Source organism: Xenopus laevis, chromosome 7L, assembly GCF_017654675.1.
Source record: "Xenopus laevis strain J_2021 chromosome 7L, Xenopus_laevis_v10.1, whole genome shotgun sequence".
NCBI classification, from domain to species: domain Eukaryota; kingdom Metazoa; phylum Chordata; class Amphibia; order Anura; family Pipidae; genus Xenopus; species Xenopus laevis.
The window spans coordinates 68,187,745-68,215,143 of NC_054383.1; the positions used below are offsets into that span (position 1 = coordinate 68,187,745).

A 27,399-nucleotide genomic window follows, 5' to 3' on the forward strand; every position below is an offset into this window, starting at 1 on the left:
CGGAGGCCAGGTTTTCAAGAGGCCCTAGGCCTATTTAGTACACCTGATGCTGAGCAGCAGTGCTGAATGTGTGTGAGACAAACTGCTGGTATTGCTCAGCTTCAGGAGAGAAAGCAAAGCATTTCTTTTGTGTTAGCCAGGAGGCTGGATATTTCTGTTAAACCGCTGTTTTTTGGTTACCTTCCCCCTGCGAGGGGAAACTTCTGCTGCCACTGGAAAATAAACGCGGGCAGGAAGCCCTTAAACCGTTCCTGGTGTGTGAAGTCGCCTCTTTTGCAGCCTACCAGCGAGTGAACCCCCACAATATATATATATATATATATATATATATATATATATATATATATATATATATATATATATATATATATATATATATATATATATATATATATATATATATACATATACCACATATTGTACAAAAAACCGCACACTCAGGTCTTCTCAGAGGTGAAAAAAACAACAACTTTATTACGACGTTTCGGCTTCTATACTGAAGCCTTTCTCAAGTGGAGTGACTCCACTTGAGAAAGGCTTCAGTATAGAAGCCGAAACGTCGTAATAAAGTTGTTGTTTTTTTCACCTCTGAGAAGACCTGAGTGTGCGGTTTTTTGTACAATATGTGGTCTACATAATTTTTTGAACACCGCACCCAGGCAGCTGTTTTGGCTCATATGAGTGCTCCAGTTTTGTGAATATATATATATATATATATATATATATATATAGATATAGATATAGATATATATATATAGATATATCTCAAACAAGCCTAACTGCTAGTTGATCCATCTGATCCACTTTTGCATCAATGTCCTGATTGGAAAAAGATTCACATTCAGAAAATGCGCGCGCGCGGGGGGGGGGGCAGCACAGTAGCTGGGCCTAGGGGGGGCAAGGAGGGTAAATCTGGCCCTGCATACAGCAGTTGTTTCCCCATAGTGTATTATTTATACTATCCATTTTTCTGATTTATCAGGTCTGCCTATTCTGTTTCAGACAGTGCTTTGAACTTGATGGTAACCGAGTTAGCATAAATCCATAAAGATAACAGAACAACGATATTTTTCTTGAAACATTTAGATGCACATTTATTAAACGTCGAATTTCGAGTTCATGCCAGTTTTTAAAAACACCCATAAACTCAAAATTCAATCAATTGAAAATTATTAAAAAAAAAAATCTAATTTCCAAAACTTGGGTGAATAGGATCAACCATAACCCAGAATTGAATTTGCTTTTTTCTCAAAAAAAACAAAAAACTCAACTGTCAGGAAAGCTGCAAACAACTCCAAATTGATCCCAGGACTTCTTCTATTGACTAAAACAGCAATTCAGCAGGTTTTATGTGGCGAATTGTCTAATTCAAGTTCTTAAAGGGCCAGCGTATGAAATCTCGAAAATCGAATTTGAATTTTTTTTAATTAAAACTAATCAAATTTTTAACAATTCCCTATTCAAATGACAGTTTTGGCCATAAAAAATAAATAAATATAAAAACTCGAATTTTCAATTCAATCCTTGATAAAACTGCTGCTAAGATACAGTCATATGAAGAAGTTTGTGAACCCCTCTCAGCCTGCATTATAATTTACTCCACTTTCAACAAAAAAGATGTCTTTCATTTCCCAGGACATCTGAGGTGTTTTCTGAACAAAGATTTTTAGTGAAGCAGTATACAGTAGTATGAAATTAAATCAAATGTGGAAAAACTGGCTGTGCAAAAATGTACCCTTGTAATTTTGCTCAATATTGATTACTGGCAACACCAAATTGGTTGGATTAGCTCTAGATGCACCGAATTCAGGATTCTAATTTGCATTTTAGAGGCAGGTTAGGAAATCACACGACTTTTAGTCACAAAGGAATCTTTAAATGGTTTCCTTTCCTGGCCCTAATTTGCATATGCAAATTAGGATTCGGATTGGTATTTGCCAGAATCTTTCACCACGGACTCTTGCCCGAATGCCAAATAGTTTGGTGCATCACTAATTAGCTAGTTAAGCCTTGAACTTCATAGGCAGGTGTGTCCAATCATGAGAAACGGTATTTAAAGGAATTGTTCAGTGTAAAAATAAAAACTGGGTAAATTGAATCTGAGCTGAATGCTGAGGGTCAATTACAAACACACTGAACAGAAATGTACCATGTGGCCCCCCTTCAAGTCGCTGACTAGCTCAGAGTTATAGAGCTGAAAAGCAGGAAGTAGTGTTCTGGCTGTTTTATTAGACTCTGTTCACTCCAGCTGTTATATATTACATTTTTGGCTAACTAACTATATTAGAAACATTTTTTATTTTGCACAGCCTATCTATTTACACAGTTTTTATTTTCACACTGAACTGTTCCTTGAAAGTTGCCAATTGTTGTGCTTCTGTTTGACTCTCCTCTGAAGAGTGACAGCATGGGATCCTCATAGCAACTCTCAAAACATCTGAAAACAAAGAGATTGTTCAGTATCATGGTTTAGGGGAAGGCTACAAAAAGCTCTCTCTCTCAAAAGTTTAAACTCTCAATTTCAACTGTAAGGAATGTTATCAGGAAATGGGAGGGTCACAGGCACAGTTGCTGTAAAACCCAGGTCTGGCATGCCAAGAAAAATACAGGAGCAGCATATGCGGAGGATTATGAGAAAGGTTACAGACAACACAATGATCACCTCCAAAGAACTGCAAGAACATGTTGCTGCAGATGGTGTATCTATACATTGTTCTACAATTCAGCGCAATTTGCACAAAGAACATCTGTATGGCAGGGTGAGGAGAAAGAAGCCCTTTCTACACTCACACCACAAACAGTTGCTTGTTGTATGCAAAAGCTCACTTAGACAAGTCACAGTCATTTTGGAACAAAGTGCTTTGGACTGATGAAACTAAAATTTAGTTATTTGGTCATAACAAAAAGTGCTTTGCATGGCGGAAGAAGAACACCGCATTCCAAGAAAAACACCTGCTACTTATTTTCAAATTTGGTGGAGGTTCCATCATGCTGTGTGGCTAGTTCAGGGACTGGGGCCCTTGTTAAAGTCGAGGGTCGGATGAATTCAACCCAATATCAACCAATTCTTCAGGATAATGTTCAAGCATCAGTCACAAAGTTGAAGTTACACAGGGTTGGATATTCCAACAAGACAATGACCCTAAACACACTTCGAAACCTACAAAGGCATTTATGCAGAGGGAGAAATACAATATTCTGGAATGGCCATCATTCCGAGTTGAATATCATGGAAAATCTATGGGATGATTTGAAGCAAGCTGTCCATGCTCGGCAGCCATCCAATTTAACTGAACTGGAGAGATTTTGTATGGATGATTGTCAAAAATACCACCATCCAGAATTCAGACACTCATCAAAGGCTATAGGAGGCGTCTAGAGGCTGTTACATTTGCAAAAGGAGGTTAAACTAAGTATTGATGTTATATCTCTGTTGGGGTGCCCAAATGTATGCACCGGTCTAATTTTGTTATGATGCATATTGCATTTCTTCTGTTAATCCAATAAACGTTATGTCACTGCTGAAACGCTATTGTTTCCACAAGGCATGTTTTATATTAAAAGGAAGTTGCTACTTTGAAAGCTCAGCCAATGATAAATAAAACTCCAAAGAATTTTAAGAGGGGTTCCCAAACGTTTTCATATGACTGTATATGTAGTGGGTTAATGGCACTGTGCTCCACAATAAGACATTAAAGGGATACTGTCATCGGAAAACATGTTTTTTTCAAAACACATCAGTTAATAGTGCTATTCCAGCAGAATTCTGCACTGAAATCCATTTCTCAAAAGAGCAAACAGATTTTTTTATATTCAGTTTTGAAATCTGACATGGGGCTAGACATTTTGTCAATTTCCCAGCTGCCCCCAGTCATGTGACTTGTGCCTGCACTTTAGGAGAGAAATGCTTTCTGGCAGGCTGCTGTTTTTCCTTCTCAATGTAACGGAATGTGTCTCAGTCGGACATGGGATTTTAGAATTGAGTGTTGTTTTAGATCTACCAGGCAGCTGTTATCCTGTGTTAGGGAGCTGCTATCTGGTTACCTTACCATTGTTCTTTTGTTTGGCTGCTGGGGGGAGGGAAGGGAGGGGGTGATATCAGTTCAACTTGCAGTACAGCAGTAAAGAGTGATTGAAGTTTATCAGAGCACAAGTCACATGACTTGGGGAACCTGGGAAATTGACAATATGTCTAGTCCGATGTCAGATTTCAAAATTGAATATAAAAAAATCTGTTTGCTCTTTTGAGGAATGGATTTCAGTGCAGAATTCTGCTGGAGCGGCACTATTAACCGATTCATTTTGAAAAAAATTTTTTTTCCCATGACAGTATCCCTTTAAGGAAACCCGATTACAAAGAAAATCCCAGGACCCAAGAAATCCAGATTCCCAATATATATCCCATACCAGTATAAAAACCCGAAATACTTAATTCAGGCATTACAGAGAGGCAATATCTAAACAATAACTATGGGACAGCCAGTTTCAATATCCTATGTACAGGGAATAAAATAATAAAACAGACTCAGGATATGGTTCCTAAAATATTTCAGATCATCCATGCTCACCACTTTCCATGTGAGGCCCTGATTCCAGAATGAGGACCCCTCTTCCAAACTGAATAGCGTACCTCCGATAGGTGCACCAAAAGCAGCAGCTACACCAGCAGCTGCTCCAGCAGATACAAAGTCTCTCTTGTCCCTATGTATAAAGATACCAGATACTGTTTAGGTAAAAGTGTCAGTGGCTTTTTTGTTTGAAATTACAGTTCTAATAACTTTTTGGGGGACACACTTGGTTGGGTAAATTCTATCCCATTCTACAACACAGGGACACAAACAAAGGTATATTATTCTTTATTAGTTCTCATCAGACACACTAACACAGTTCCCTCTCTTTTTCATCAACTTACTGAATCAGTATACATAGAAAAGAATTACATTGCTCAATGCAAAAAGTTTTGGTATTGGTTTGTTAAGCTTTAGCTCTCCATTATTAAGTAATTGGAAAGATTTAGATACCCTAACACTACGGCTTTACCTCACGCTAATAGAACCACACAAATATCTATTGGGTAGGTTAAAAGATCCTGTAGAGTATGAATGGCAGCATCAGGTTGATGGGATTCTCTTCAGTGACAGGTCTGCACTGGTGCATTATGGTTCAAGTTTTGGGGAGGTGACAAACAATCCAATCAGAATGTTTTGGCCTAGCACTTGGGTGGCTAAACTGCCAAAATATCTACTTAGTTGGCTACATCTCCATAAAAAAAATTTTATGGCCAGGTTTACTTTGAGAATGTTGGTGTAGTGAATGTTTTTATTATAAGAACTAGGGATGCACTGAATCCAGGATTCGGTTGGGATCCGGCCTTTTTCAGCAGGATTCAGATTAGGCAGAATCCTTCCTCCCAGCCGAACCGAATCCTAATTTGCATGTGCAAATTACGGGCGGGGAGGGAAACCGAGTGACTTTTTGTCACAAAACAAGGAAGTAAAAAATGTTTGCATATGCAAACTAGGGCTCGGATTCAGTTTGGCCAAATCTTTCATGAAGGATTCGGGGGTTCGGCCGAATCCAAAATAGTGGATTCAGTGCATCCCTAATAAGAACATGAAAGTTGAAGGTGCAGAGAAACATAGTCAGACATTTTACCATTTCACTTATCTTCCTTTCAACAAGAAAAACATAAAACATCTTTTTAATACACGGCCATGTTCTTTGTTGAAAACACAAAGCTTTATTGCAGAACTTTACTACATACCGGTCACTCCTGAAATATGGAAAATCAAAACGTATCTTCTGGAAAGACATGCTCTGAAACTTAAGAAAAAAAAAAAGCATGACTGCTACTGCCAAAGTCTAATTTTGTGTGCTCGGTAATTATCCCATTATTACAGGTCATCAAGTTCAGGGCTGTTATCTTTAAATCCTAGGCGCAGTTGTGGCCTTCCAAAGGATTTTTATGACTGCCATGTTGTCGAAGAACTCGAGATACCTTTGTTGCATGAGAGCAGCATTTTATAATGATTCAGCCCTCAGTTATAGTATGATATAGTTTTACCATAACCACTGCACGTATTAAAAGAACAGATCTATGTAATTCAATTCGCTCAATTTCTACCAGCAGCTATCCAAACACCTCTAGGACTATGGCAAAGTGGATGTTTTGACCACTGCGGTGCTCTTGCAGAAAACCGGGTTGCTTCTTACAATAGCGAAAGCATATTATTTATAGTCACCATAAATTTGATAATTATATTCAGCAATAATGTGGAAGTAATTCTGTGAATGTAAATAGTCGTGCTTTTACTCAAGATTTGTACCAAACACTGCTGAATTAAATATTTTACAATAAATGCAACCTGCGGACTGACAAACTAGGTTTTCAGCCTGCTCACCAAAGTGAAATTATTTCAGAATATCACTATTTCAGCAGCAAATACATTTCTGTACAAATGCAAGATAAGAGCAATATACCCTTTATAGTATATTGCCAGGATGCTGCACTTACATTAACAGAATCTACTGAAAATACAGTCCACATTCTCACATATACAAAATGGTACTAGTGAAGCTTAGTAACTATTTTTCATTGCATTCCATAGTTAAAGGAGCATTTTTCCCCAATAAAAGCACTTTGCAGTCATAGCTACTGCCTTGGATTTGTCCTGCTTTCTATTATAATACTGACTATTAAAGAAACTTTAGGCGGTACAGCATACCTATATCTGGTCTGAAGCAGGTTTATAGGGAACAAGTATTTAGGAACTGATTCATTTACCATTTATAATCTGTTTAACACACATATTATATGAATGGAAAAATAACAAATGCGCTATATAGGTCTCAGGACTAGCACCAGGAACCTTGTTTTCTATGTAATTTATCAGTGCCAGTTGAAGGTAAATTCACAATTAATGGTGTCTATATACTGTTTTGACATTAATTTGCACAATTGTGTTTAAAACAAGCACTAACCTGGGGTAAACCTGCTCCTACAACTGCACCACTGTGAATCATCGGGCCTTCCTTGCCTACAAAAAGACCTAATAATGCAAAGAGAACAGTGAAATACACACATGTTTAGAAATTAATGTTTACAATGCCCTTTTTAATAAAAGGTAAAAAAAAAATATGTATGGCAGCACTTGCAACTGCTAGGCTTTTACAATACAAAAGAAAGAAATGCAATGTCAACTTATAAACTACCTATATTTGTTTCCTTATATTTCAGACCTGTCCACTTACTGGATTTTTACTGAAAAGGAATTAACATAAATTTGAATATGCCAACTAGAGATGGCAAATACATTTAGCATATCAATGCAGGGTAGTATAATATAAAATTAACTATAAGGGGCAATGTGTAAAAATTGGGTACTTGACAATACATAAAGAATATCATTTTATAAATAGAGCTAAAAATAAAAAGTTAGGTATTGGACAGTTTTTTCGGTTCACTGTCACCTCTCCTTGTATTCAATGGTATTTGTTTCCAGTGTTGAACTTTTCTATAGGTAAGTGAGGTAGCTACTATATTGCCAATACATTCTTCATCCAGTAACTAAACACATTGCTTTATTTCTGCTAAGTGAAAAATAAATTTTGTTTGTTTTTATATTTTTCTTGTTTGCTTACATCCAAAAACTAGCAATCATATTTTGGTTCAAGTTAGCTTTTGTCTAATATTTTATATGGTTAGAGATAAAACAAAAAGCTTCCACAAAAGCTTTCTTACCTCCAGACACACTGAATAAGACGCCCAAAGCCTTGCACACTAATGTACGGAGACGGACTACACCTGGAACCTTCACCCCATTTAGGTAACATTTTATCTCTGGTATCCCAGAACCAGCTGCCACAGGCTGTGTAAAATTGTAAGCATTTGTTATTGAATTTACAACGCCCCAAAAAAGTAATTTAATTGCTTATAAAGCTAAGCAAGTCTGGCAACATTTCAGCTTTACATATGATAACACTTTCCATTAAAATAAAAGTTCATTGCTACCGTTATGTATTTATCACTCTCTCAAATTTGAATCTCCAACAATTTACCTGAATTAGGACAAAGAGTGTTGCAATGAAGGTAAAAGTCAAGTTAAATCCCAGGAGCTCCAAAAGTGAAAGTGCCAAACAACCCCTCTCAGTACATTCTTCAACAGCTAAAAAATGTGTTAAGGAAATTATTGAAATAAAGGATCAGTCAACTCTATAATTCAGCTTTGGGGATTCCAGATTTTGTGCTTTATTACTACTTTGGTCTAGATGCACTTTTGTTTTCAGTGAAACGTTTAAAGAAGTAAAGTTTTAATCACTGGGGGCACCAAAGGTTATCTAGTTTTCATAGCTATTTGTTTTGAGGACAAGACAGTCAAGCTTTTGCTTACAATGGGCTGAAAATGCCTTCCCCGACAAATCCCTACAAAAATCCCTTTACAAAAAAAATAAATAAATAAATAAAATCTTCTAATTATCTTGCCTAAAAACAGACTTGCAAAGAGTATATGGACATACAAAAGCATTTAGAAAGGAATGTTTACAATGCCCTTTTTAATACAAGATGAAATAGCATGTTTGACAGTCCAAGCAACTGCAAGGCTTTTACGATAGACCATACACCATAGAAAGAAGGTCCATTTCAGCCTAATTTGCAACCTACAGTATGATTGTATAGCCTTATATCGATCTGTCCATTCTGTAACTGAACCAATTGGATTTTTTGGCACAAGAATTTAGATAAATTGAATATGCTAATGTTATGCACAAGAAAAGGAAAATTTATTTAATTTGCTATAATACAGTAATAAATGAACTGTAGAGGGCATTCTATGAAAAATGGATAACGGACAGTATATAAAGCATACTAATTGATTTACTTGCTTAGAGGAAGTGGGAATTGAAAATGATAGAATACAGACACAGAATATAGCACAATTTTGGAATTAAACAGTTTCTACCTCCCCAAGTATTCAATGGGAATTGCTCGAAAGTTACAGCACTAACCTATAGTGGCAAATCAGTCAGCTACTTAACTGATAAATTAGCAACCAAAACCAGTACAGTGAAACCTCAATTTTACACCCCCTTTTAAGTTTGTACCTGTTTTTACACAATTTTGGTGGTCCCACCAATATATAATGCATCCTCTGATTTTCCATTCTCTTGGAATTTTCACCATTTTTTTCTGGTCCCTGAAAAGTGTAAATTGGGGTACTACTGTAAATTAATTTCTACTAAAACCAGAGGGATAAACCTCCTATCCATCCATTGTTTGTATTTTATTTGTATCCAAAATTACATAAAGATTAGCAGTCACTTTAAAGGGAATCTGTCGTCATTTAAAAAAAATTTTTTTTTTTGGATTTTTATTAAAAACACACATCCATAAACACTGTCTGGCAAATAAAATGTTAATCCACAAATCCATGCATAAATTATTTTAGTTTGTATTTTGTCATGGGGGCTTCCATTTTTGCTCATTACACATTCATCCTGTGCTGCTCTAACAGCAGGCACAGCATTACCTGTGTGCTTGGAGGCAGCCACTCTGTAATGAAAAGCCAGGTCGCACTGAGGGGCAAATTCACTATGCGCCGAAGCGCCTAACGCTAGTGTCAATTCGCTAGCGTTGGTCATTTTCGTTACTTCGCAAATTCACTAACGAACGCTGGCGTACATTCGCTAGTGTTACTTCGCACCCTTACGTCTGGCGAATTTGCGCAACGGACATAACTACGCAAATTCACTAACGCGCGCATTGTACTGAACGCTACCTTTTACGCTAGACTTCCTTCGCCACCTCAGACCAGGCGAAGCGCAATAGAGTAGATAGGGATTGCTTCAAAAAAAGTTCAAATTTTTTCTAAGTCCCAAAAAACGCTGGCTTTTTTCTATATTATGGGTGATGGGCTGAAAAAGATCGAAAAATTTTTTGGGGCTCCCCTACTTCCCCCTACATTTCCTAACTCATGGCAACTTAACTATACAGTGGGCACTTCTGTAGGGCAAAATAAAATTTTTATTTATTTGATGTTTTGAAGGTTTCCCAGGCATTTGTAGTGCTGCTACATATTCCTCCATTGAAATTTGAATTTGGCGCCGTATGCAACCGTATATCAACGCTAGCGCAACTTTGCAACCTTACGCTACCCCTGAGCGCAACTTCGGATTTTAGTGAATTTGCGGAGCGCTAGCGAAACTACGCCTGGCGAAGTTACGCCTGACGCAACTACGAATCTTAGTGAATCTCCCCTCTCTGCCCATGCGTGTGATGTTTGGAGGAGAGAGGTCACATGGTTTGCAGGAAAGCAATTACTTTCACTTTCCTACGTCCTGCTCTACAGCTGCACTAGCAGCCCCTCCTCCCACAGACGACTATCAAAGCTCCTGCCGTTCTGTAAGTTTGATCTCTGCATTCCTTTGGAGGGGGGAGCTTTCTCTCCTTGCTGCCTTCCTAGTTTGTTTTACTGGTTACTAGATGAGGTAAAGGAGCTGTGAGTTCCCTCTGCTATCCACCTCACACAGACCTTGCTCCTTTCCTGCCTGCAATACTTTTTTCATTAACTACTTACTGCCTCCTTTTCATGAGCTATTTTAACCCTTCCTAGACTTCCTCCTAAGTTTTCCTGGTTTTCAAGTATGTCCTCCTTATTTTACACTTTTTTTCTATTCCCTGTCATCAGTCCTGGGAGTGTACTCCTGTGTTTCTGCCATTCATTTTTGTGTAAACAAATATAATAAACTATCTATATAGGACTATCTTATTTCAATCCTTCTGAAGTGGTGTCAGTGAGAGCTTATCTTGATTCCTGCCTATTGTTCAATTGACAGGCTCAGCAGACAAGGCTCTATTTACATTACAGCAGCTTGTATGAGGGAGGGGTAATGACATCACTCCAACTTGCAGTACAGCAGTAAAGTGTGACTGAAGTTTATCAGAGCACAAGTCACATGACCTGAGGGCCGCTGGGAAATGTCAAAATGTCTAGCCCCATAGCAAATTTTAAAATCAGAGGAACATACTTACTTATTAAAGTTATTAATGCTGCAATGGGTGGCTTTACAAAATATTAGTATGGAATGGATTATACAAATCCATCTTTTTATCCTTATTAAAATAAGTTACGTTTCCTAACATACACTAACGACAACAAAACTGTGGATGGCTCAAGGAAAGGAGGCGCATCTAATATTGATGTGCACAGTGATTTGGGGACTATGCAATTCTCTAGGTAAACCGAATACTGCCTATTTAAAAGTGGCTCTGCATCTTACAATTGTGTGTTGCCTAGTGCCTTTTGTATCCTCTAGACCTGGGGTTCCCAAACTTTTTGCAACGAGGGCCAGTTTGGTGAGGTGAAAATGTGTGGGGGCCCACCATTCAGCCCGACATTCTTTGAACCATTAACAGTAAATTACAGGAATCACCTAGCCGTAGCAGTAATATTTGGGCACATTAGTGAAATGATCTGCCACTTGGTCTATACTGCTGCCTGTGTGCTGAAGAAGTTAGCAATAGATACATACTGACACATAGTGACGCCATACTTCTTTAGTTTACTGTACTGGCACGTCAGTACGTCTATTGACACCTTCAGCTCTAGAGAAGTATGTGAAAACAGCGCGTCTCTACGTGCCAGTACGTGTCAGCAGTATAGAGTAGTAGAAGATCATTTCACTAATGTGCCCAAATATTACTGCTATAGGATTCCCGATTGCACTGTGCTAGGGGGCCCTCATTATTATTAATTTCATGACGGAGTCTGAGGGCCGGTGTGAATTTGAAAACGGGCTGCAATTGGCCTCCGCGCCGCACTTTGGACATGCTTGTTCTAGACTGCTTTGCTACCAACATTGCCATAGATACACTGCACCAATTAGTAAGGCACAAGATAGTGTAATGGAAATAGAGGTTTCTTCCCAAGATGGCGACGGCGTCCAAGATGGTGAAGGCGTCCAAGATGGCGACCCTGGCCCCACCATGTGGATCCTGCTGGTCGCAGCACTATGACGTCTGCGTCCTTCCGCTTGCCGATTGGTCGCCGGCGTCAGAATGGGCGCCGGCGTCAGAGCCAGGACGCCAGCGTCATGACGCCATTGCGCCCAAACTTTGGCGCCAAACCTGGCCTATATAAAGCCCTCTGGACATTACAGACATTGCCCAAGTATAGGTTTATCTTCGTGAATTCCTGGGTGTGATATTATTGACTGATTTCCTGTGTACCTACCTTGCCTGTTATTCGGATTGACCCTTTGCTGCCTGGACTGAACCTTTTGCCTGAACTTCGACTATTCTATTGCCTTATCCTTCTGTTACCTCGAACTCGGCTGTTACCTGCCTCCTCCTTGGTCCGCACTCCTAACTGTGCCTTCGGGCCCTTACATTATACTTGGGCCATGGACCCATCTGAGGAGGCCTCGGCTCAACCAGACTTCGGAAGAGCTTTTCGTGGGATACCCTCACGCATGGAGGCCTATGAAGCTCGGCAGACTCACTTTGGCCAAGCCCTTGAGGCCATTTTGGAGAAATTGTCTGCTCTCTCTCCTACTGTTCAGGTTCCTGCCTCCGCTTCGGCCACTATTCCAGTGGCGCCGGTTCATGTCTCTGAACCTCGCATTCCAGCACCTCCGCTCTTCAGTGGTGATTCTGAGGCTTGTAGAGGGTTCATCAATCAATGTGACATCCAGTTCACACGGCTACCCCATCAATATGTCTCGGAACGTGCCAAGGTGGGATACATCATTACCCGCTTGACTGGTAAAGCCTTGGAATGGGCATCTCCGCTGTGGGAGAAAGAGGATCCCCTGATTGATGACTCAAAGGCCTTTATCCGTGATCTGCGCACCGTATTTGATGCTCCCGGCCGGGCAGCGTCTGCCTCTTCCCGCCTGTTCCAGATTCGTCAGGGAACACGTTCTGTGCCCGAATATGCTATCGAATTCCGCACACTGGTTGCCGAGACCAACTGGAACAACGACAGTTATCATGCTGCCTTCTACAATGGGTTGTCCATGCGCCTCAAGGACGATTTGGTCTCACGAGAGTTACCTACACGCTGGGAGGATCTTGTGGCCTTGGCAGTCAAGGTGGATACTCGTCAAAGAGAACACCAAGTTGTTAAAGAACGAGTGAGAAAGTTTCAACCTCCCCTGGCTCCTCGCTTCCAGAGACCGGTTCTTCCCAGCACTGCCTCATCTTCCTCCTCGGCTCCGGTTCCTTCTCCCACTACCACTGAAGAGCCTATGCAGATTGGTCGTGCTCGTCTTTCCGAACAGGAAAAGTTGCGGAGAAGGGCTGCGGGACTCTGCTTATATTGTGGGGGCAAATCCCACTTTGCCCATGAGTGCCCTGTGAAGTCGGGAAACGCCAATGCCTAGGTAAGTTTGGGGAAACTTACCTGGACGGAATTGATCATCTTCCCCAATCCTCTGCTCATCGCTTTCTTCTTCCAGTACAGTTCCAGTTTGCTTCCAAGACCATCACTACTCAAGCCTTCCTTGACTCCGGCGCAGCTGGAAACTTCTTGGACAAAGCCTTTGCAGAAAGTCATTATATTCCTCTTCAAAGTCTGGCAGTTCCACTCCGAGTCCTAGCCATTGATGACCGGCCTCTTTCTTCTGCCTTCATCTTCAAGTCTTCTCAGGAGTTATCTTTCAAAGTGGGCACCTTGCATACTGAGAGACTCTCGTTTCTGCTAATTGATTGCCCATCGACTCCTGTAGTCCTAGGACTTCCTTGGTTGCGCATCCATAATCCTGTCATTGACTGGTCTGCAACTCAAATTTCTCGCTGGAGCTTCTTTTGTCAACGGAACTGTCTTCCGGCCCAGTCCCTGGTCAAGGTATCTTCTGTTGTTCCAAATCCCGCAATTCCTCCTACCTATCAAGATTTCTCTGATGTTTTCAACAAAAAGTCTGCCGAAACTCTACCTCCTCATCAATCTTATGATTGCCCTATTGAGCTTCTTCCTGGTACTATGCCTCCTCGAGGACGTACTTATCCGCTCTCTCCATCTGAAACCGCAGCGATGAAAGAGTACATCCAGGAAAATCTCCTGAGGGGCTTCATTCGTCCATCTTCTTCTCCTGCTGGGGCAGGGTTCTTCTTCGTTGAAAAGAAAGATGGCAGTTTACAACCGTGCATCGATTATCGCGGATTGAACAAGATAACTGTGAAAAACCGCTACCCTCTTCCTCTCATTTCCGAGTTATTTGACCAGCTCAAGGGTGCCAGCATTTTTACCAAGTTAGATCTTCGTGGGGCCTATAATCTCATCCGGATCAGAGAGGGAGATGAATGGAAAACCGCATTTAATACTCGGGATGGGCATTACGAGTATCTCGTGATGCCCTTTGGACTTTGTAACGCTCCTGCGGTTTTTCAAGAACTTGTTAACGATGTTTTTCGGGACTTACTTGGCCTAAGTGTGGTCGTGTACTTAGACGACATTCTAATTTTTTCTTTAAACCTTACCGAACATCGGATCCAAGTGCGGGAAGTCTTATCTCGTCTAAGAAAAAATAATCTTTTCGCCAAGCTGGAAAAATGCTTCTTCGAAGTCTCCTCTATTCCTTTTTTGGGGTACATCATTTCCCAACAAGGCTTCAAGATGGATCCAGCTAAAGTTTCGGCGATCCAGGATTGGCCCCTCCCCACCAGCGCTAAAGCTATCCAGAGGTTTATTGGTTTTGCCATTTATTACAGACAGTTCATCAAGGGCTTCTCGTCCAAAATTTCTCCTATCCTGTCCCTCATCCGGAAAGGTGGAAGACCTCAATGCTGGTCTCCTCAAGCTTTAGAAGCCTTCAAGATTCTCAAAGATTCTTTTTCTTCGGCTCCAATCCTTAGACACCCTGATCCTCTTCTACCATTTTTCATTGAAGTGGATGCATCTGATGTCGGGGCCGGAGCTGTCTTGTCCCAAAGGTCTTCTAACGATGGGAAATTGCATCCTTGTGCTTTCTTTTCTAAAAAGTTTTCTTCTCCTGAGCAGAACTATGACGTGGGAAATCGTGAACTGTTGGCTGTCAAACTGGCGCTTGAAGAGTGGAGACATTTGTTGGAAGGTTCTTCTGTGCCTGTGTCTATCTTTACTGATCACAAAAACCTTGAATTCATCCAGTCTCTCAAACGTCTTAATCCCAGGCAAGCTAGATGGGCACTCTTCTCTAAATTCAACTTCATTATCACATTTCGTCCAGGGTCCAGAAATAAGAAAGCAGACGCTCTTTCTAGAAGCTTCATTCCTGAAGATACTAGTTCCGAAGATCCTGAACCCATTGTGCCTCCCATCAAGATTATTGCTGCCTTATTTCCTACCATGGCTTCCCAGTTGTTATCTGCACAGTCCTCTGCTCCTGGCGATACTCCTTTGGGAGTCGCATTTGTTCCTCCAGATCTTCGTCACTCCATCCTTTCTCAGTCCCATAATTCCAAACAGGCCGGCCACCCTGGAATCAAGAAGACTACTGAACTTCTGTCTCGCCTGGTATGGTGGCCTTCTCTTCGAAAGGACGTCAAAGACTTTATCTCTTCTTGTTCCATTTGTGCTGCTTCCAAGTCCGGTCACTCTCCTCCTAAGGGATTGATTCTACCTTTGCCCATTCCCTCCCGTCCATGGACTCATCTGGCGATGGATTTCATTGTGGATTTACCTGTCTCCCTCGGTCATACGGTCATCTGGGTCGTGATTGATAGATTCAGCAAGATGGTCCATTTCATTCCTCTACGCAAGCTGCCCTCTGCTCAAGAACTTTCAAAATTATTTATTCAGCATATCTTTCGCCTTCATGGATTCCCGGCTGAAGTGGTATCCGACAGAGGTTCCCAATTCGTTTACAAATTTTGGAGATCCTTATGTAAAGCACTTCATATCTCTCTCCAGTTTTCCTCTGCCTACCACCCTCAATCCAATGGAGCTGCAGAGAGAGTCAACCAAGCTTTGGAGCAATTTCTTCGTTGCCATGTGTCTTTGTGCCAGGACGACTGGGCAGATCTTCTCCCTTGGGCGGAATTTGCTCACAATAATGCTATGCACGCTTCTTCTGAGAAATCTCCATTCTTTTGTGTCTATGGGTTGAATCCTCTAGCATTTCCTCAAGACCTTCTTCTCACAGACGTTCCTGCAGCCAATGATCAAGCCGCTCACATGCTCGCTATCTGGGTCGCCACTAAGGCTAATTTGGAAAAGAGTTCTCTTTCTCAGAAGAAATTCGCTGACAAGAAAAGAATTTCGTCTCCTCAATATAACCTTGGTGACAAAGTCTGGCTTTCTACACGAAACATCCGTCTCAGAGTCCCTACCCCCAAACTTGGCCCCAAGTTCATCGGTCCTTTTCCTATTATTGAGATTATTAATCCTGTGGCGGTTCGTCTTCAGCTTCCCCCCGAAATGCGGGTTCCTAATGTCTTCCATGTGTCTCTCCTCAAGCCTGCAACACATTCTTCTTCTTCTTCTTCCTCTCCTACTCCTGTTCTTGTTGATGGGCACCAGGAGTTTGAAGTCAAGAGGATTCTGGACTCTCGGATTTCCAGGGGTGTGTTACAATATTTGATTGAGTGGAAGGGGTTTGGTCCTGAGGAGTGCTCCTGGGTGAAAAGTTTGGATGTCCATGCTCCCCTTCTTATCCGAAGATTTCACAAACAGTTTCCATCCAGTCCTTGTCATGGCAGTCCTGAGGCCCCCCCTAAGGAAGGGGGTACTGTAATGGAAATAGAGGTTTCTTCCCAAGATGGCGACGGCGTCCAAGATGGCGACTCCTGGCCCCACCATGTGGATCCTGCTGGTCGCAGCACTATGACGCCTGCGTCCTCCCGCTTGCCGATTGGTCAGAATGGGCGCCGGCGTCAGAGTGTCAGAGTGTCAGCGCCAGGACGCCAGCGTCATGACGCCATTGCGCCCAAACTTTGGCGCCAAACCTGGCCTATATAAAGCCCTCTGGACATTACAGACATTGCCCAAGTATAGGTTTATCTTCGTGAATTCCTGGGTGTGATATTATTGACTGATTTCCTGTGTACCTACCTTGCCTGTTATTCGGATTGACCCTTTGCTGCCTGGACTGAACCTTTTTCCTGAACTTCGACTATTCTATTGCCTTATCCTTCTGTTACCTCGAACTCGGCTGTTACCTGCCTCCTCCTTGGTCCGCACTCCTACTGTGCCTTCGGGCCCTTACAGATAGCCCCTTAGTTAAGGGAGTATTATATTATTTTCCTGAAAAAGTCCAATAACAATCTATTTTAACTTCAGTAAAAAATTGTAATAGAATCCTAATAGAAGGTTTACACCTTTTAATTAGCTGATCAATACTTCTTTTCACAGGAACAACCCACTGTTGGCCCTGCATATTTGTAGGACTTTAATGCAAGATCTGTCAAAATGGTTAATATTTTATCCTTAGTTAGAACTAGTGCCCAAACATTCAAGGGGCTACAATACGCCAACGTCACGGAAAAGGTATCCCTATTTGCTGACGACATACTAATATATCTTGAGGATCCCTTAGATTCCCTCTCCACTCTTTTAAACTACTATCCAGCACTTAAACATTCGGGATGCCGCATCAACTGGGAGAAAATAGCAGCTATTCTGTATTGACCCTAACCCCCAAGCCCCACTTCCCCCGCAGACACGGTTAAAGTGGGTCACATCATTCAAATACCTGGGAATATGGGTGTCTTCAGACCCCCATCATTTTCTGCAACTCAACCTAGACCCCATAATAGAGACTCTAACCCAATCCCTTAAGAGTTGGGCCAAACTACCGCTTACGCTTTGGGGTAGGATCGATCTCATTAAGATGATATATCTCCCCAAACTCATATATAATCCACAATACCCCATTTACCATACCTCAACATTTCTTTAAAAAACAGAACAGAACTATAATTCCATTTATTTGGGCCAACAGTACTCCTCGTATCTCCTGGAAAAGGCTTACATCACCCATTGAAAAAGGGTGTTTGGCCCTTCCACACTTCTATTTTTATTACTTAGCCTCCCAAATTTACTATTTACACTGGTGCTTTTCTCCTGACCCTTATAACCCAAACACTGTACTTCAAGCATCCTTCATTCCTTAGAAGGCTTGGGACCCTACAGACATCATTTGGATATGACCACCGTACCCCATACTATCTTAACGCCACACAAAGCATGGTCTACGGCTGTAAAAATCCTGTGTCCTGGCCGCTGCTTTCACTCCACCTTCCTCTCTGGACCAACTCACTCCTGAACCATTTCTGTGAACTTTTGTCTATTGGCCACGGTTTAGTGTTAAAAAGCATTCTGAAAAACCTTTCTGACCTACCCATCAAAAGCTGCAGGATAGAGTCCCCGGTCAACAGGTGCAACTCTATAGATAGTTCCAAATCAGACATGCGTTTCAGGAGCAGTTTCACACTCTCTCCCCCACAATAGACACCATACCTTTAAAAGATGCCCTTCTCAAGATGCCACCATCCTCAACCAAACTCCTATCTAAATAATATAGTGGAATTATGGGAGCAATCAAGCCACCCTTTGATCAAGCCTATCTCATGCGGACTCAGGTTATCCCAAGACTCATCCACCAAACAAATTCATCCACCAAACCTATAACGCTTCTCAAGCTAAAGAAATTTGGCAAGAGGCAGGATGCAAACTCTTATGTTTTATGCTAAAAAAACTGTGATCATGCACTGGATAGGAGGATCCTAGGTGACACCTAGTGGATGGAGCTCTCCCCGTAGTAAAACGAACTTATGAAACGAGGGGGGCGCACGACAAGTTAGCAAAATGTGGGGGGACTGGTGTCACCATGACCCCCTTGATGAATAACTGGCCCTTTAAAATTGTTGTGACCTGCTATATAATGCTACCTATGATTACCCGAAAAATGATAATTGCTTTATTTTGTGACAGAACTATCCGGTTACATCATCTTTATGCAGTATTGCTAAACACTGTAAAACATAGTTATTTTGTGTTCGTTTTGGTTTTGTAAAATCAATAAAACTGAACCTTTACAAAAAAAACGGTGTAGACCAATAGTACATAGGGTGCTACATACAACAGTTGGCTACCCTCTGACATCAAAGTGAAGTGCTACCGGTTGCCTGGACTACTAGTAATGACAGGTCTAGGGCAATATGTGATGCAATATGTGATGCTTCCCACTGATGTCACCAGGAAGTTTAATGTCAGCAGGGATCAAAATTTTGCATGCCATCAGTTTTAAAACACGTCTGCACATGTCTGTGTGAACAAATTTGCCTTTGTGTGTATTTAACACAGCTTTTGCGAACCAGGAAACGGTTTAGTGACCATTTCCGACAGTGAAAGAAGGTTTGCGAATTTTATAGTTTGCGCTAGTGCGCAGTGAATGTAATAAAACTTCTTAATGAAAAAGTGGTTATGTTTGCTCCAAAAGATTACGACACCTTCAAGCACTTCTTTAAAGTGGGCAATGCGTAATTAAAATTCACAATGCGCAATTAAAATTCGCAATGTAATAACAGTTTAAGGAAGAGTATTACATTGCGAAATCAGACTTTTTATTCTTATTTGTGCAGATTTTATTCAGATTTGGGTTCATTTTTTAACCTGATCACAATGTGCAAAGCACAAAAAAGGCTGCCATTTTTTTGCACTCTATGCAGAATATTTCCTTTGGCACCAAGTGAACAGGACTGACTATGTTAAAAGTACAAACTAGTTAGTACCGTATGTTTGGAGTTTTATGTAACAGAACAAGTCAGGTTTGAAAGGATACAACCTTGCACCACTCTATACTTAAACCGGGAGAAGAGCTGGACAAAGAAATCTACAAAGAGTCCAACCTGCAGAAGCCAATAGAAACAGGGATAAAAAAATGTTTAAGTAATTGTAAATAACACAGATAATAAATGCAGATGCATGCAATACAAAACCAGCCCTGGTAGGAATCCCAGAGAAATATTATATTGGGCACAGCAACACAAATAATTACAATACACATATTAAAAAATACAACAAATCAAATAAAGCACACATTTACTACTAAGCAATCCTTTCTTTAATGGTTATTTACACACTCTCAACCAGGATGAAGTCTATAATTTTTTTTTGCTACTATCATAAATCAAGAGGATGCATACTGCTAACTGGCAGAACCCTACCGCCATAAATCCTGATTTATTATGACTGTGGCCCACCCAGGGTCCATATACAGTGGTAGGTCCAGCTAACTAAGTATTATAGGTCCCTTTGGAACCGAACCATAGCATGTTAGAACCCCTTTGACTTGCTAAGAGCCCCTGACTGGACTGCCAAAGGTCACACCTCCCCATTGAGTGTGGGCCCTGCTGCTGAGAAGTAAATAATATATATGTGAGATCAAAAATGGTTAAGGGTAAAGGGTTTTAATCTCTAAACATCCCAGAAAGTGTCAGTAAAAAAAGTCTTGCAGGTCATTCCTGTATTAATTAGTGAATATCCTTTAAGGGCAGAGATTCGGGGAGATTAGTAGCCCGGCGACAAATCTCCTCTTCTTCAGGGAGGCTAATCTCACCGAACTGCCTAGAATGTAAATCCCCGGCGGGATGGCACTGAGACTGCATAGTTTTCCGAAGTCGTCGGATGAGGAAACTTCGGGCAACTTCGGATAACGAAGTGCTCCGAGTGCCATTTCGCCGGCGATTTACATTCTAGCCAGCGGAAAGGCAGTTCGGGGAGATTAGTCGCCCCGATGAAGAGGAGATTTGTTGCCGGGCAACTAATCTCCTCGAATAACAGCGTGTGTCTCTGCCCTAAATATGCTACACAAGCATAACTACAGTCTGAAAGGAATAGTCAGTCCAATGCACTGTATCAAACAAACTTTTTTTTTCCAGATTATCCTGAAAAAAAAAAGTATTGGCAACAATACATGGGCTAAAACATGAAGATTAAAGGAGAAGGAAAGGTTAAAACTAAGTAAGCCTTATCAGAAAGGTCCACCTAAATATACCAGTAAACCCTCAAAGTATTGCTGCGCTGAGTCCTCTGTCAAAAGAAACACAGCATTTCTTTCCTTCTATTGTGTACTCATGGGCTTCTGTATCAGACTTCCTGTTTTCAGCTTAAACCTCATTGCCCTGGGCAAGAGCATGCTCAGTTTGCTCCTCTTCCCCACCCCCCTCCCTTCTCTACTGTAATCTGAGCCCAGAGCAGGGAGAGACTCAGGCAGGAAGTGATGTCACACCAAGTTAATACTGCAGCTCCTATCCTAAACAAACAGAGAGTTTCTAGAGCTTTTTACTCAGGTATGGTAAAACATTCTACAGAATAAATATAGCATTCTAGCTTGTACTATTGCAGCTAATCTATTGGCAATAAAATGCCTCTGTAGCTTTCCTTCTCCTTTAATTAAAGGGGTTGTTCACTTTCCAAAACCTTTTTTAATTGAGTTGTTTTCAGATTGTTCCCCAGAAATACTTTTTTCAATCACTTTCCATGTTTTATGTTTGACAAATCATGAAACTAACAAATTCTGCTCAGCAGGACAAAAGATAAGAAATGTATCAACTTATGTATCAATTTAGAACAGTTTACAGAGTCAGCGATATTCCCCCTCCTTTAAAGAAACAGAAGACAAAAAATTAAATGTTAAAGCTTCAACATTTAAAAATACGGTCACAAATAGAAAGTGATTGAAAAAAGTCTATTTCTAGGGGAACTATCTGAAAACATCTGAACTGAAAAAAAAGTGTTGGAAGGTGAACAGCCACTTCAAGAAGAGAGCAGTGCTCTGAAAGGAAACATTGTTCCCTCTGATATGAAAGTCTTCAATACTGGAGTATCAAAAGGAGTATCTCCTTTTTAATACAGATGTTACAAACTTCACTTAATTATTTTCATTCTTAAAGGAAACCTATAGGTAAATAAAATCCCCCCTAATCTTGCAGGCAATAAATAAACAATATATGGTGCTGATTTCACTCTGTCTATCAGAAGCATAGTAGGAGTAAAGGGGCTAGCCAATAACAGCCCTGGAGTCAAGAAAAGACTTCCTTCCCTATCAGGTCAGACTAGCTGGTCCCTGTCTTACAGTGCAGTGTGCCGATTGCTGCTGGCACCCCTTCACAATCTGGAAAAGAAGGCACCAATAAGTAGAACAGATGGGTGGGACGACTAGGGTTTTTGCATAAAGCTGAAATAAATCAGCCTGTAAAAGTACGTTTTTTCTATATTTAGAGGAGTTTTAAGTATTACAGTTCTGTACACCGAAAAAAGTGTTTGTTTGTTACTACTAAACGTAATAGACAAGAAATGATTGTGTTATAAAAGCAAATTTGCTATTGTATAAAACAAATTTTGACTGCTGCAGCCAAAATGCCCTTAGTTTGAATGGGAAGTCCACTGCCCATGGCACACAGGCAGATAATTTCATAATACTGCTCATTCCCATTGTAGTACTGACTTCATATAAAAATGTTTTTCACAGTGCTTAGGATCTTGCAAGAATGCACTGATTGTTTATAGTAGTGTAACAAGGAAGACGCACACACGGGCCCTTCAAAACGGATATCCACCTGGTGTGCCAACCCTGGGAAGAAAGGAGGAACGCCCCTGAAACGTTGTGACACAATAAACACAAGGGGTTTGTCCCCTGTTTGTATTCGCCTTTTCTGTGATTGTTTAGTAGAACATTTAAATTACTGTTTAATGAAACATATAGTCATTTATTGATTTACCTCCATTATTTAGCCATTTGTTTTTAAGTGGTATATTTAAGTGGAAAAATAAAAACCTCACCAGTCCTGTGCAGACTCCTATAGCAAAGACCATTATCCATTTCACTGCCTCGTACCTCCAGGCTCTCTGGTAGAAAAAATACAACTTATTACACAATTTTAATTCATCTACAGCTATTCTGAGATGCATTGAATAAAGAAAGTCACTAGGTACTTGAATACCAAACTCTTGCAAAACTTTACTCCACTTTTCTTACATACCTCCTGGATTTCTTTAAATGCATTTCTTTCTTATTTTGTGTATAAAATTACCTTATAGTTGATACTCTCCAGAACTTCAAGATATGGATCACTAATACATCTGTCATAATCCAAGCTCTGCAAAGAAGAACATATTTAAAAAAAACTGCAATTGTAAATGTTAAACGTTACTGCTTGTTTGAAGTGCAGATATTTCATTTTTGCCGCTATATTCAAATTATTTGTGGTACGAGTTGAACTAGAAACCTGTTGTTGTGGGTTTGCCTGCATTTTTATGTAGCTTCTAGAGGAAAAAATTCAGGGAATTTAAAAAAAAATAATAAAACATTTACCCTACAAGTTTCTGAACTTTGTGTGCTCAAACACACAGTCCAAAATGTAGCCAGACATTTGCCTTAGCTTATAAAAAAAGGATATCCATAATTACTGCTCTGTTTTTAAGAATCCAGGAGACAATAAACAGCTCGCACATGCGCAGGCTGCAAATAGGGGCCAAGCCACTGTATTTACTGGGTCTTCCCCGTGTCCACGCTTTGCAGCATATCTGTGAGGCTGTTTATGACTTCCTACCTAGGAAAATAAGTATGAGGAAACTGCCCTACATTTGAGTTAAATTTGACACAGTCAAATTTTGATATAGCACAAACTACAGAGAACTACATTGTAGTGTACGTTCTATTAAAATATTTCACAGAAAAAAAGATGCAACACACTGATTAATGTAATAAAGGCTTTTTATTAACTTTAAAACTTTTTTTTTTTTTTATAAATAGTATGTGCTACTGAAGAATCCCATATTGATACACTGCAGTTTTTAAAGACAGTATATCCCCTTGTACAGCATGACTTCATGCTCAACATAATTTTCCTACTGTTTCAATCATAAAAAATTAAAGTTTTCTGTTATTTCTTGAGCTAAACAGGGCAAACAGAGAAACTGAAGCTACTCCATGTTTAGTCCTTGCAATATAATGAATTACAACGTCCTCCATTCACCCTTTGTTATGAGTGTTTCCTTAGGAGTCCATTATGGAAGAGGATTATCTGTGCACTAGTAATAATGTTTTCACAAGCGTTATTCATTGAACTCATGTTAAACATGCAGCTATGCTGACCCAATATGAAAGTTTGTCCCTTCTGCTTGTGTGAAGTATAAACCAAAGGCATGAATACATGAGGTTCATTAGCCAATGAATGGATAGAGCTGTGTCTATTACTCCCACACTTTTTCCTGTTAAAACATACTTTTCTTTCCAGATATGTATACAGGTATGGGATCTGTTATCCGGAAACCGGTTATCCAGAAAATTCGGAATTACCGGAAGGCCATCTCACATTGACTCCATTTTAAGCAAATAATTCAACCTTATAAAAATGATTTTTTTTCTCTGTAATAATAAAAAAGTACCTTGAAATTGATCCAAACTAAGATATAATTAATATTTAATTAATTAATTTCATAGATTTTTTTAGTAGAGTGAAGGTAAGGAGAACCAAATTATTGAAGACCCCTTATCCGAAAAACTCTAGGTCCCGAGCATTCTAAATAAAAGATCCCAAACCTGTATAGCTATGTAACGTGCACCTGAGGCAATATATAGATATTTGCCAAATAGACAGCATGACAATCGCTGACGAAGTGAGCATCAGTGCATTTCTGCACTCAAAGTAATGAATACAAGCTAATTTTTAACCAAGAGATTTAAGCACGTCATGTGCATAATATATAAATGCAAAAGAAACAGGATGATCCGTGTTTCCCAATGTTTTGGTACAGTAGGTACATTCCTGTTGCCAATCCGAATGATAAATAGCCAAGTGAGAGATGAGACCACCTAATTGAACCACTTTTCTAATCAACCTTGGGTTTAAACTGTTCAGCTGATGCTGTGCTACAACTCACACAAATTTGCCAAAACACAGGACTTGCAAAAAAAGACAATCTACTGTATTTATAATTTGAAGCTCTGACCATTGTGATCACGAAACGCGTCAGTAGTCTGTAATATTATGCCCTGTACCTTTGCTGACAGTTTTTTAATGGATGAAATAAAGTGGGAATATTTTATCACGATTTTTCGAGAAAGTGCAGTTGAACCTGAGCTGTGAGTACGTTGTATCCTATTTATAATTTGTGTCTAAGAACCAAAGTTCTGTAACTTACTTCATAATCTTTCCGGGGTAGAATCTCCTCATCTTCTTCATGTGTTTCCCCTAGTATAGTCTGTGAAAACAAATTAAGGTTCAGTATACTTAATAATTCAAACCCCCATGACCCATAGCTAGCGGTCATGCATTTAAAGGACAAGTAACGCCAAAAAGCACCAAAGTGTTTTGTATGCATTTAAAGAGAACGTCCAGCATTAGTTAAAGTTTAATTTAGGAAAACTACTATAGTTTGTATAAATAAGCCATGTGAAGCCATTTAAGCAGTGCAAAAAGACATGTATTTATACAGCTTCTAACACAGTTCTAAATACAGTTATTCCAGTGACCATAAATTTGAAGGCAGCACTATATATGAAATGTTTTTAACTAACTGTTGGCATACAGTAATGGAAACATTGGTTTATAATGCTACCTTACCCTACGTAACTCTGTAGCCCTAAGTGACCCTGTAGGGCACTTTAGATACTATTACCTGCCCTAGCAGAAACAAGAAGTAATTTTCACATTTGCACATACAAATAAATAAATCATGGGATACGCTGTGTAAATATTGTCATGCCTTTGTGACAACAGTAAAGATTCAAAGTGAATGTTGAATAGTCAGAACATGATTTAAACACAAGCGGTCATGTTTGGATCCTCTGAAGTACATTATATAGAAATGGTTATTGGTTTCCAAGCACTCCAAGAGCATAAGACTAGATCACTAGTTTTGCCCCACACTAAGCCAGTCAGTCAACCAGAAACTTTATAAAGCATTAACCGGAGAATACATGTACATGGAAAACGCATAAATAAGATTGTTTGTCCAAATAGAATAACCAACATATATTGCTACATTTGCCCCAACAGAGTGATGGATGGATACCACACTTCTTTCAAAAATCATACCAATATCCCGACTGCATCACTTCACATAGAATCAAGTGATTCAGTCAGGATATTTGACATTAAGCAACAATTTTATTTGAAAACAATGTATTAACAAATAGGAAAAATAAGCGAGCCACTTGGCAGTCAAAATGCTTGCAGCAAAACTGCCATATTGTATCAAAGCCTGATTTTAGAAGTGCTGATTTTACATAACCTATATAAAAAAATCTTTTTTCAATAACCATATGCAGGGTGAAAACTGGAATATTAGCACCAGTTACTGTCCCACAATGCCATTCACTGTGAATCCTGGGAGACACCCATGACCTCCCATGAAACATGACTCAGGCATTGTGCTGCAGTCACCTTACAAGTGAGGATGCAACTGAACTACAGAAAGCAGTAATCAACGCACATTCCCTATCTAGACAATTATCAGAAAGAAGGGAGAGGGCACGAACAGTGCAGTTTAAAAGTACTAGAGGAAATAAAGACATCAGACTGCCTGGCTTTTCAGGCATTATCAGAAACCCTGCATTCCAGCGAGGCTCGTCCTCTCACCAATTCCTCTGGGGTGCGGCTCTCTCGATTCCCGCAGCAACAGCACACCGAACCCCCACAGCACGCCATCTTTTTTTTTATGCCCCCCTCCCAGAGTGTCATATAACACGTGATAACAACACCAGCAGATCCCCCTCGCTACCCTATGACAGTGTTGTACCACTAGCAGGCATTGTTCGGATGTACCCCGCCCCTTTCCAGTCACATGACACTGTACCTTCCAGACAGAAGAGCAAAAGGGCCGGCTGATAGGAAGACATGCTGTTTCACGGATGTTGCGATCACATGGTATTCTCGCGTACTGGTTACCCCCTCCCCCCACCCAGTCTCCTGAGTGTTCTGAGCGTGACGTAGAGAGAAGTCTATGCGCGTACACTGGTAGTGTCTTGAAGCGTGTTCTGCTAAGACAGCGTGGGTGACAAAGGAGTTTGTAGCGGATGAGGTAAGAGCCTGTAGTGTTTATGCAGATGACACAGTTAAATGGAGCGAGAATGCGCAGCAGACTTTAATAGAATGTGCATATACCGTATGCTTTGTATTTCGTTGTAGGCATTTGGAATTCCAGGTTCTGAAAATTGAATGACCAATTACATGTGGAGCCCAAGGTTTCTATAAGTCATAAAAAACCTTGTTGGTCCTAATATCTGAAGAAACTTTAACAATGCACATGCACTTGGTGACTAGTTCTTGGTAACTTGTAATTGAAATAGATCTGTCAGTGGCACATGGTCGTGCTTTCCTAATTTGGCTCTATGGGAACAGTCATGCATTTTTTCAGGAGTTGGAAGAGCATGGCTTCATGTTCTGAGTATTTCTTAGCCAGTATGTATTTGCAA

At 40.3% G+C, this 27,399-nt stretch overlaps 2 protein-coding genes across 3 annotated transcripts in view; one reads left to right on the top strand and one right to left on the bottom strand.

Annotated features, from left to right (window-relative positions):
* clcn6.L (chloride channel, voltage-sensitive 6 L homeolog) overlaps nt 1-26,774 on the bottom strand; it is a 49,713-nt gene extending 22,939 nt beyond the window's left edge. The window contains exons 1-10 of one of the 2 annotated variants that reach the window (XM_018225667.2): nt 26,564-26,773; nt 25,125-25,184; nt 23,012-23,077; nt 22,761-22,826; nt 19,759-19,825; nt 8,059-8,165; nt 7,742-7,868; nt 6,982-7,049; nt 5,765-5,823; nt 4,569-4,701 (exon numbers count right to left, since the gene is read on the bottom strand). In XM_018225667.2, the coding sequence (XP_018081156.1) occupies nt 4,569-4,701; nt 5,765-5,823; nt 6,982-7,049; nt 7,742-7,868; nt 8,059-8,165; nt 19,759-19,825; nt 22,761-22,826; nt 23,012-23,077; nt 25,125-25,184; nt 26,564-26,665 (855 nt within the window). In that variant the 5' untranslated portion in view covers nt 26,666-26,773. Of the gene's footprint in view, nt 1-4,568; nt 4,702-5,764; nt 5,824-6,981; nt 7,050-7,741; nt 7,869-8,058; nt 8,166-19,758; nt 19,826-22,760; nt 22,827-23,011; nt 23,078-25,124; nt 25,185-26,563 lie in introns of both variants that reach the window. The other variant, XM_018225668.2, reaches the window with a different exon arrangement.
* A 9-nt stretch (nt 26,775-26,783) lies between these two features.
* The window catches only part of mthfr.L (methylenetetrahydrofolate reductase (NAD(P)H) L homeolog), a 28,841-nt gene continuing 28,225 nt past the window's right edge, over nt 26,784-27,399 (top strand). Inside the window, 1 exon segment of the mRNA NM_001086623.1 lies at nt 26,784-27,005. The gene's annotated coding sequence lies outside the window, so the exon portion shown is untranslated.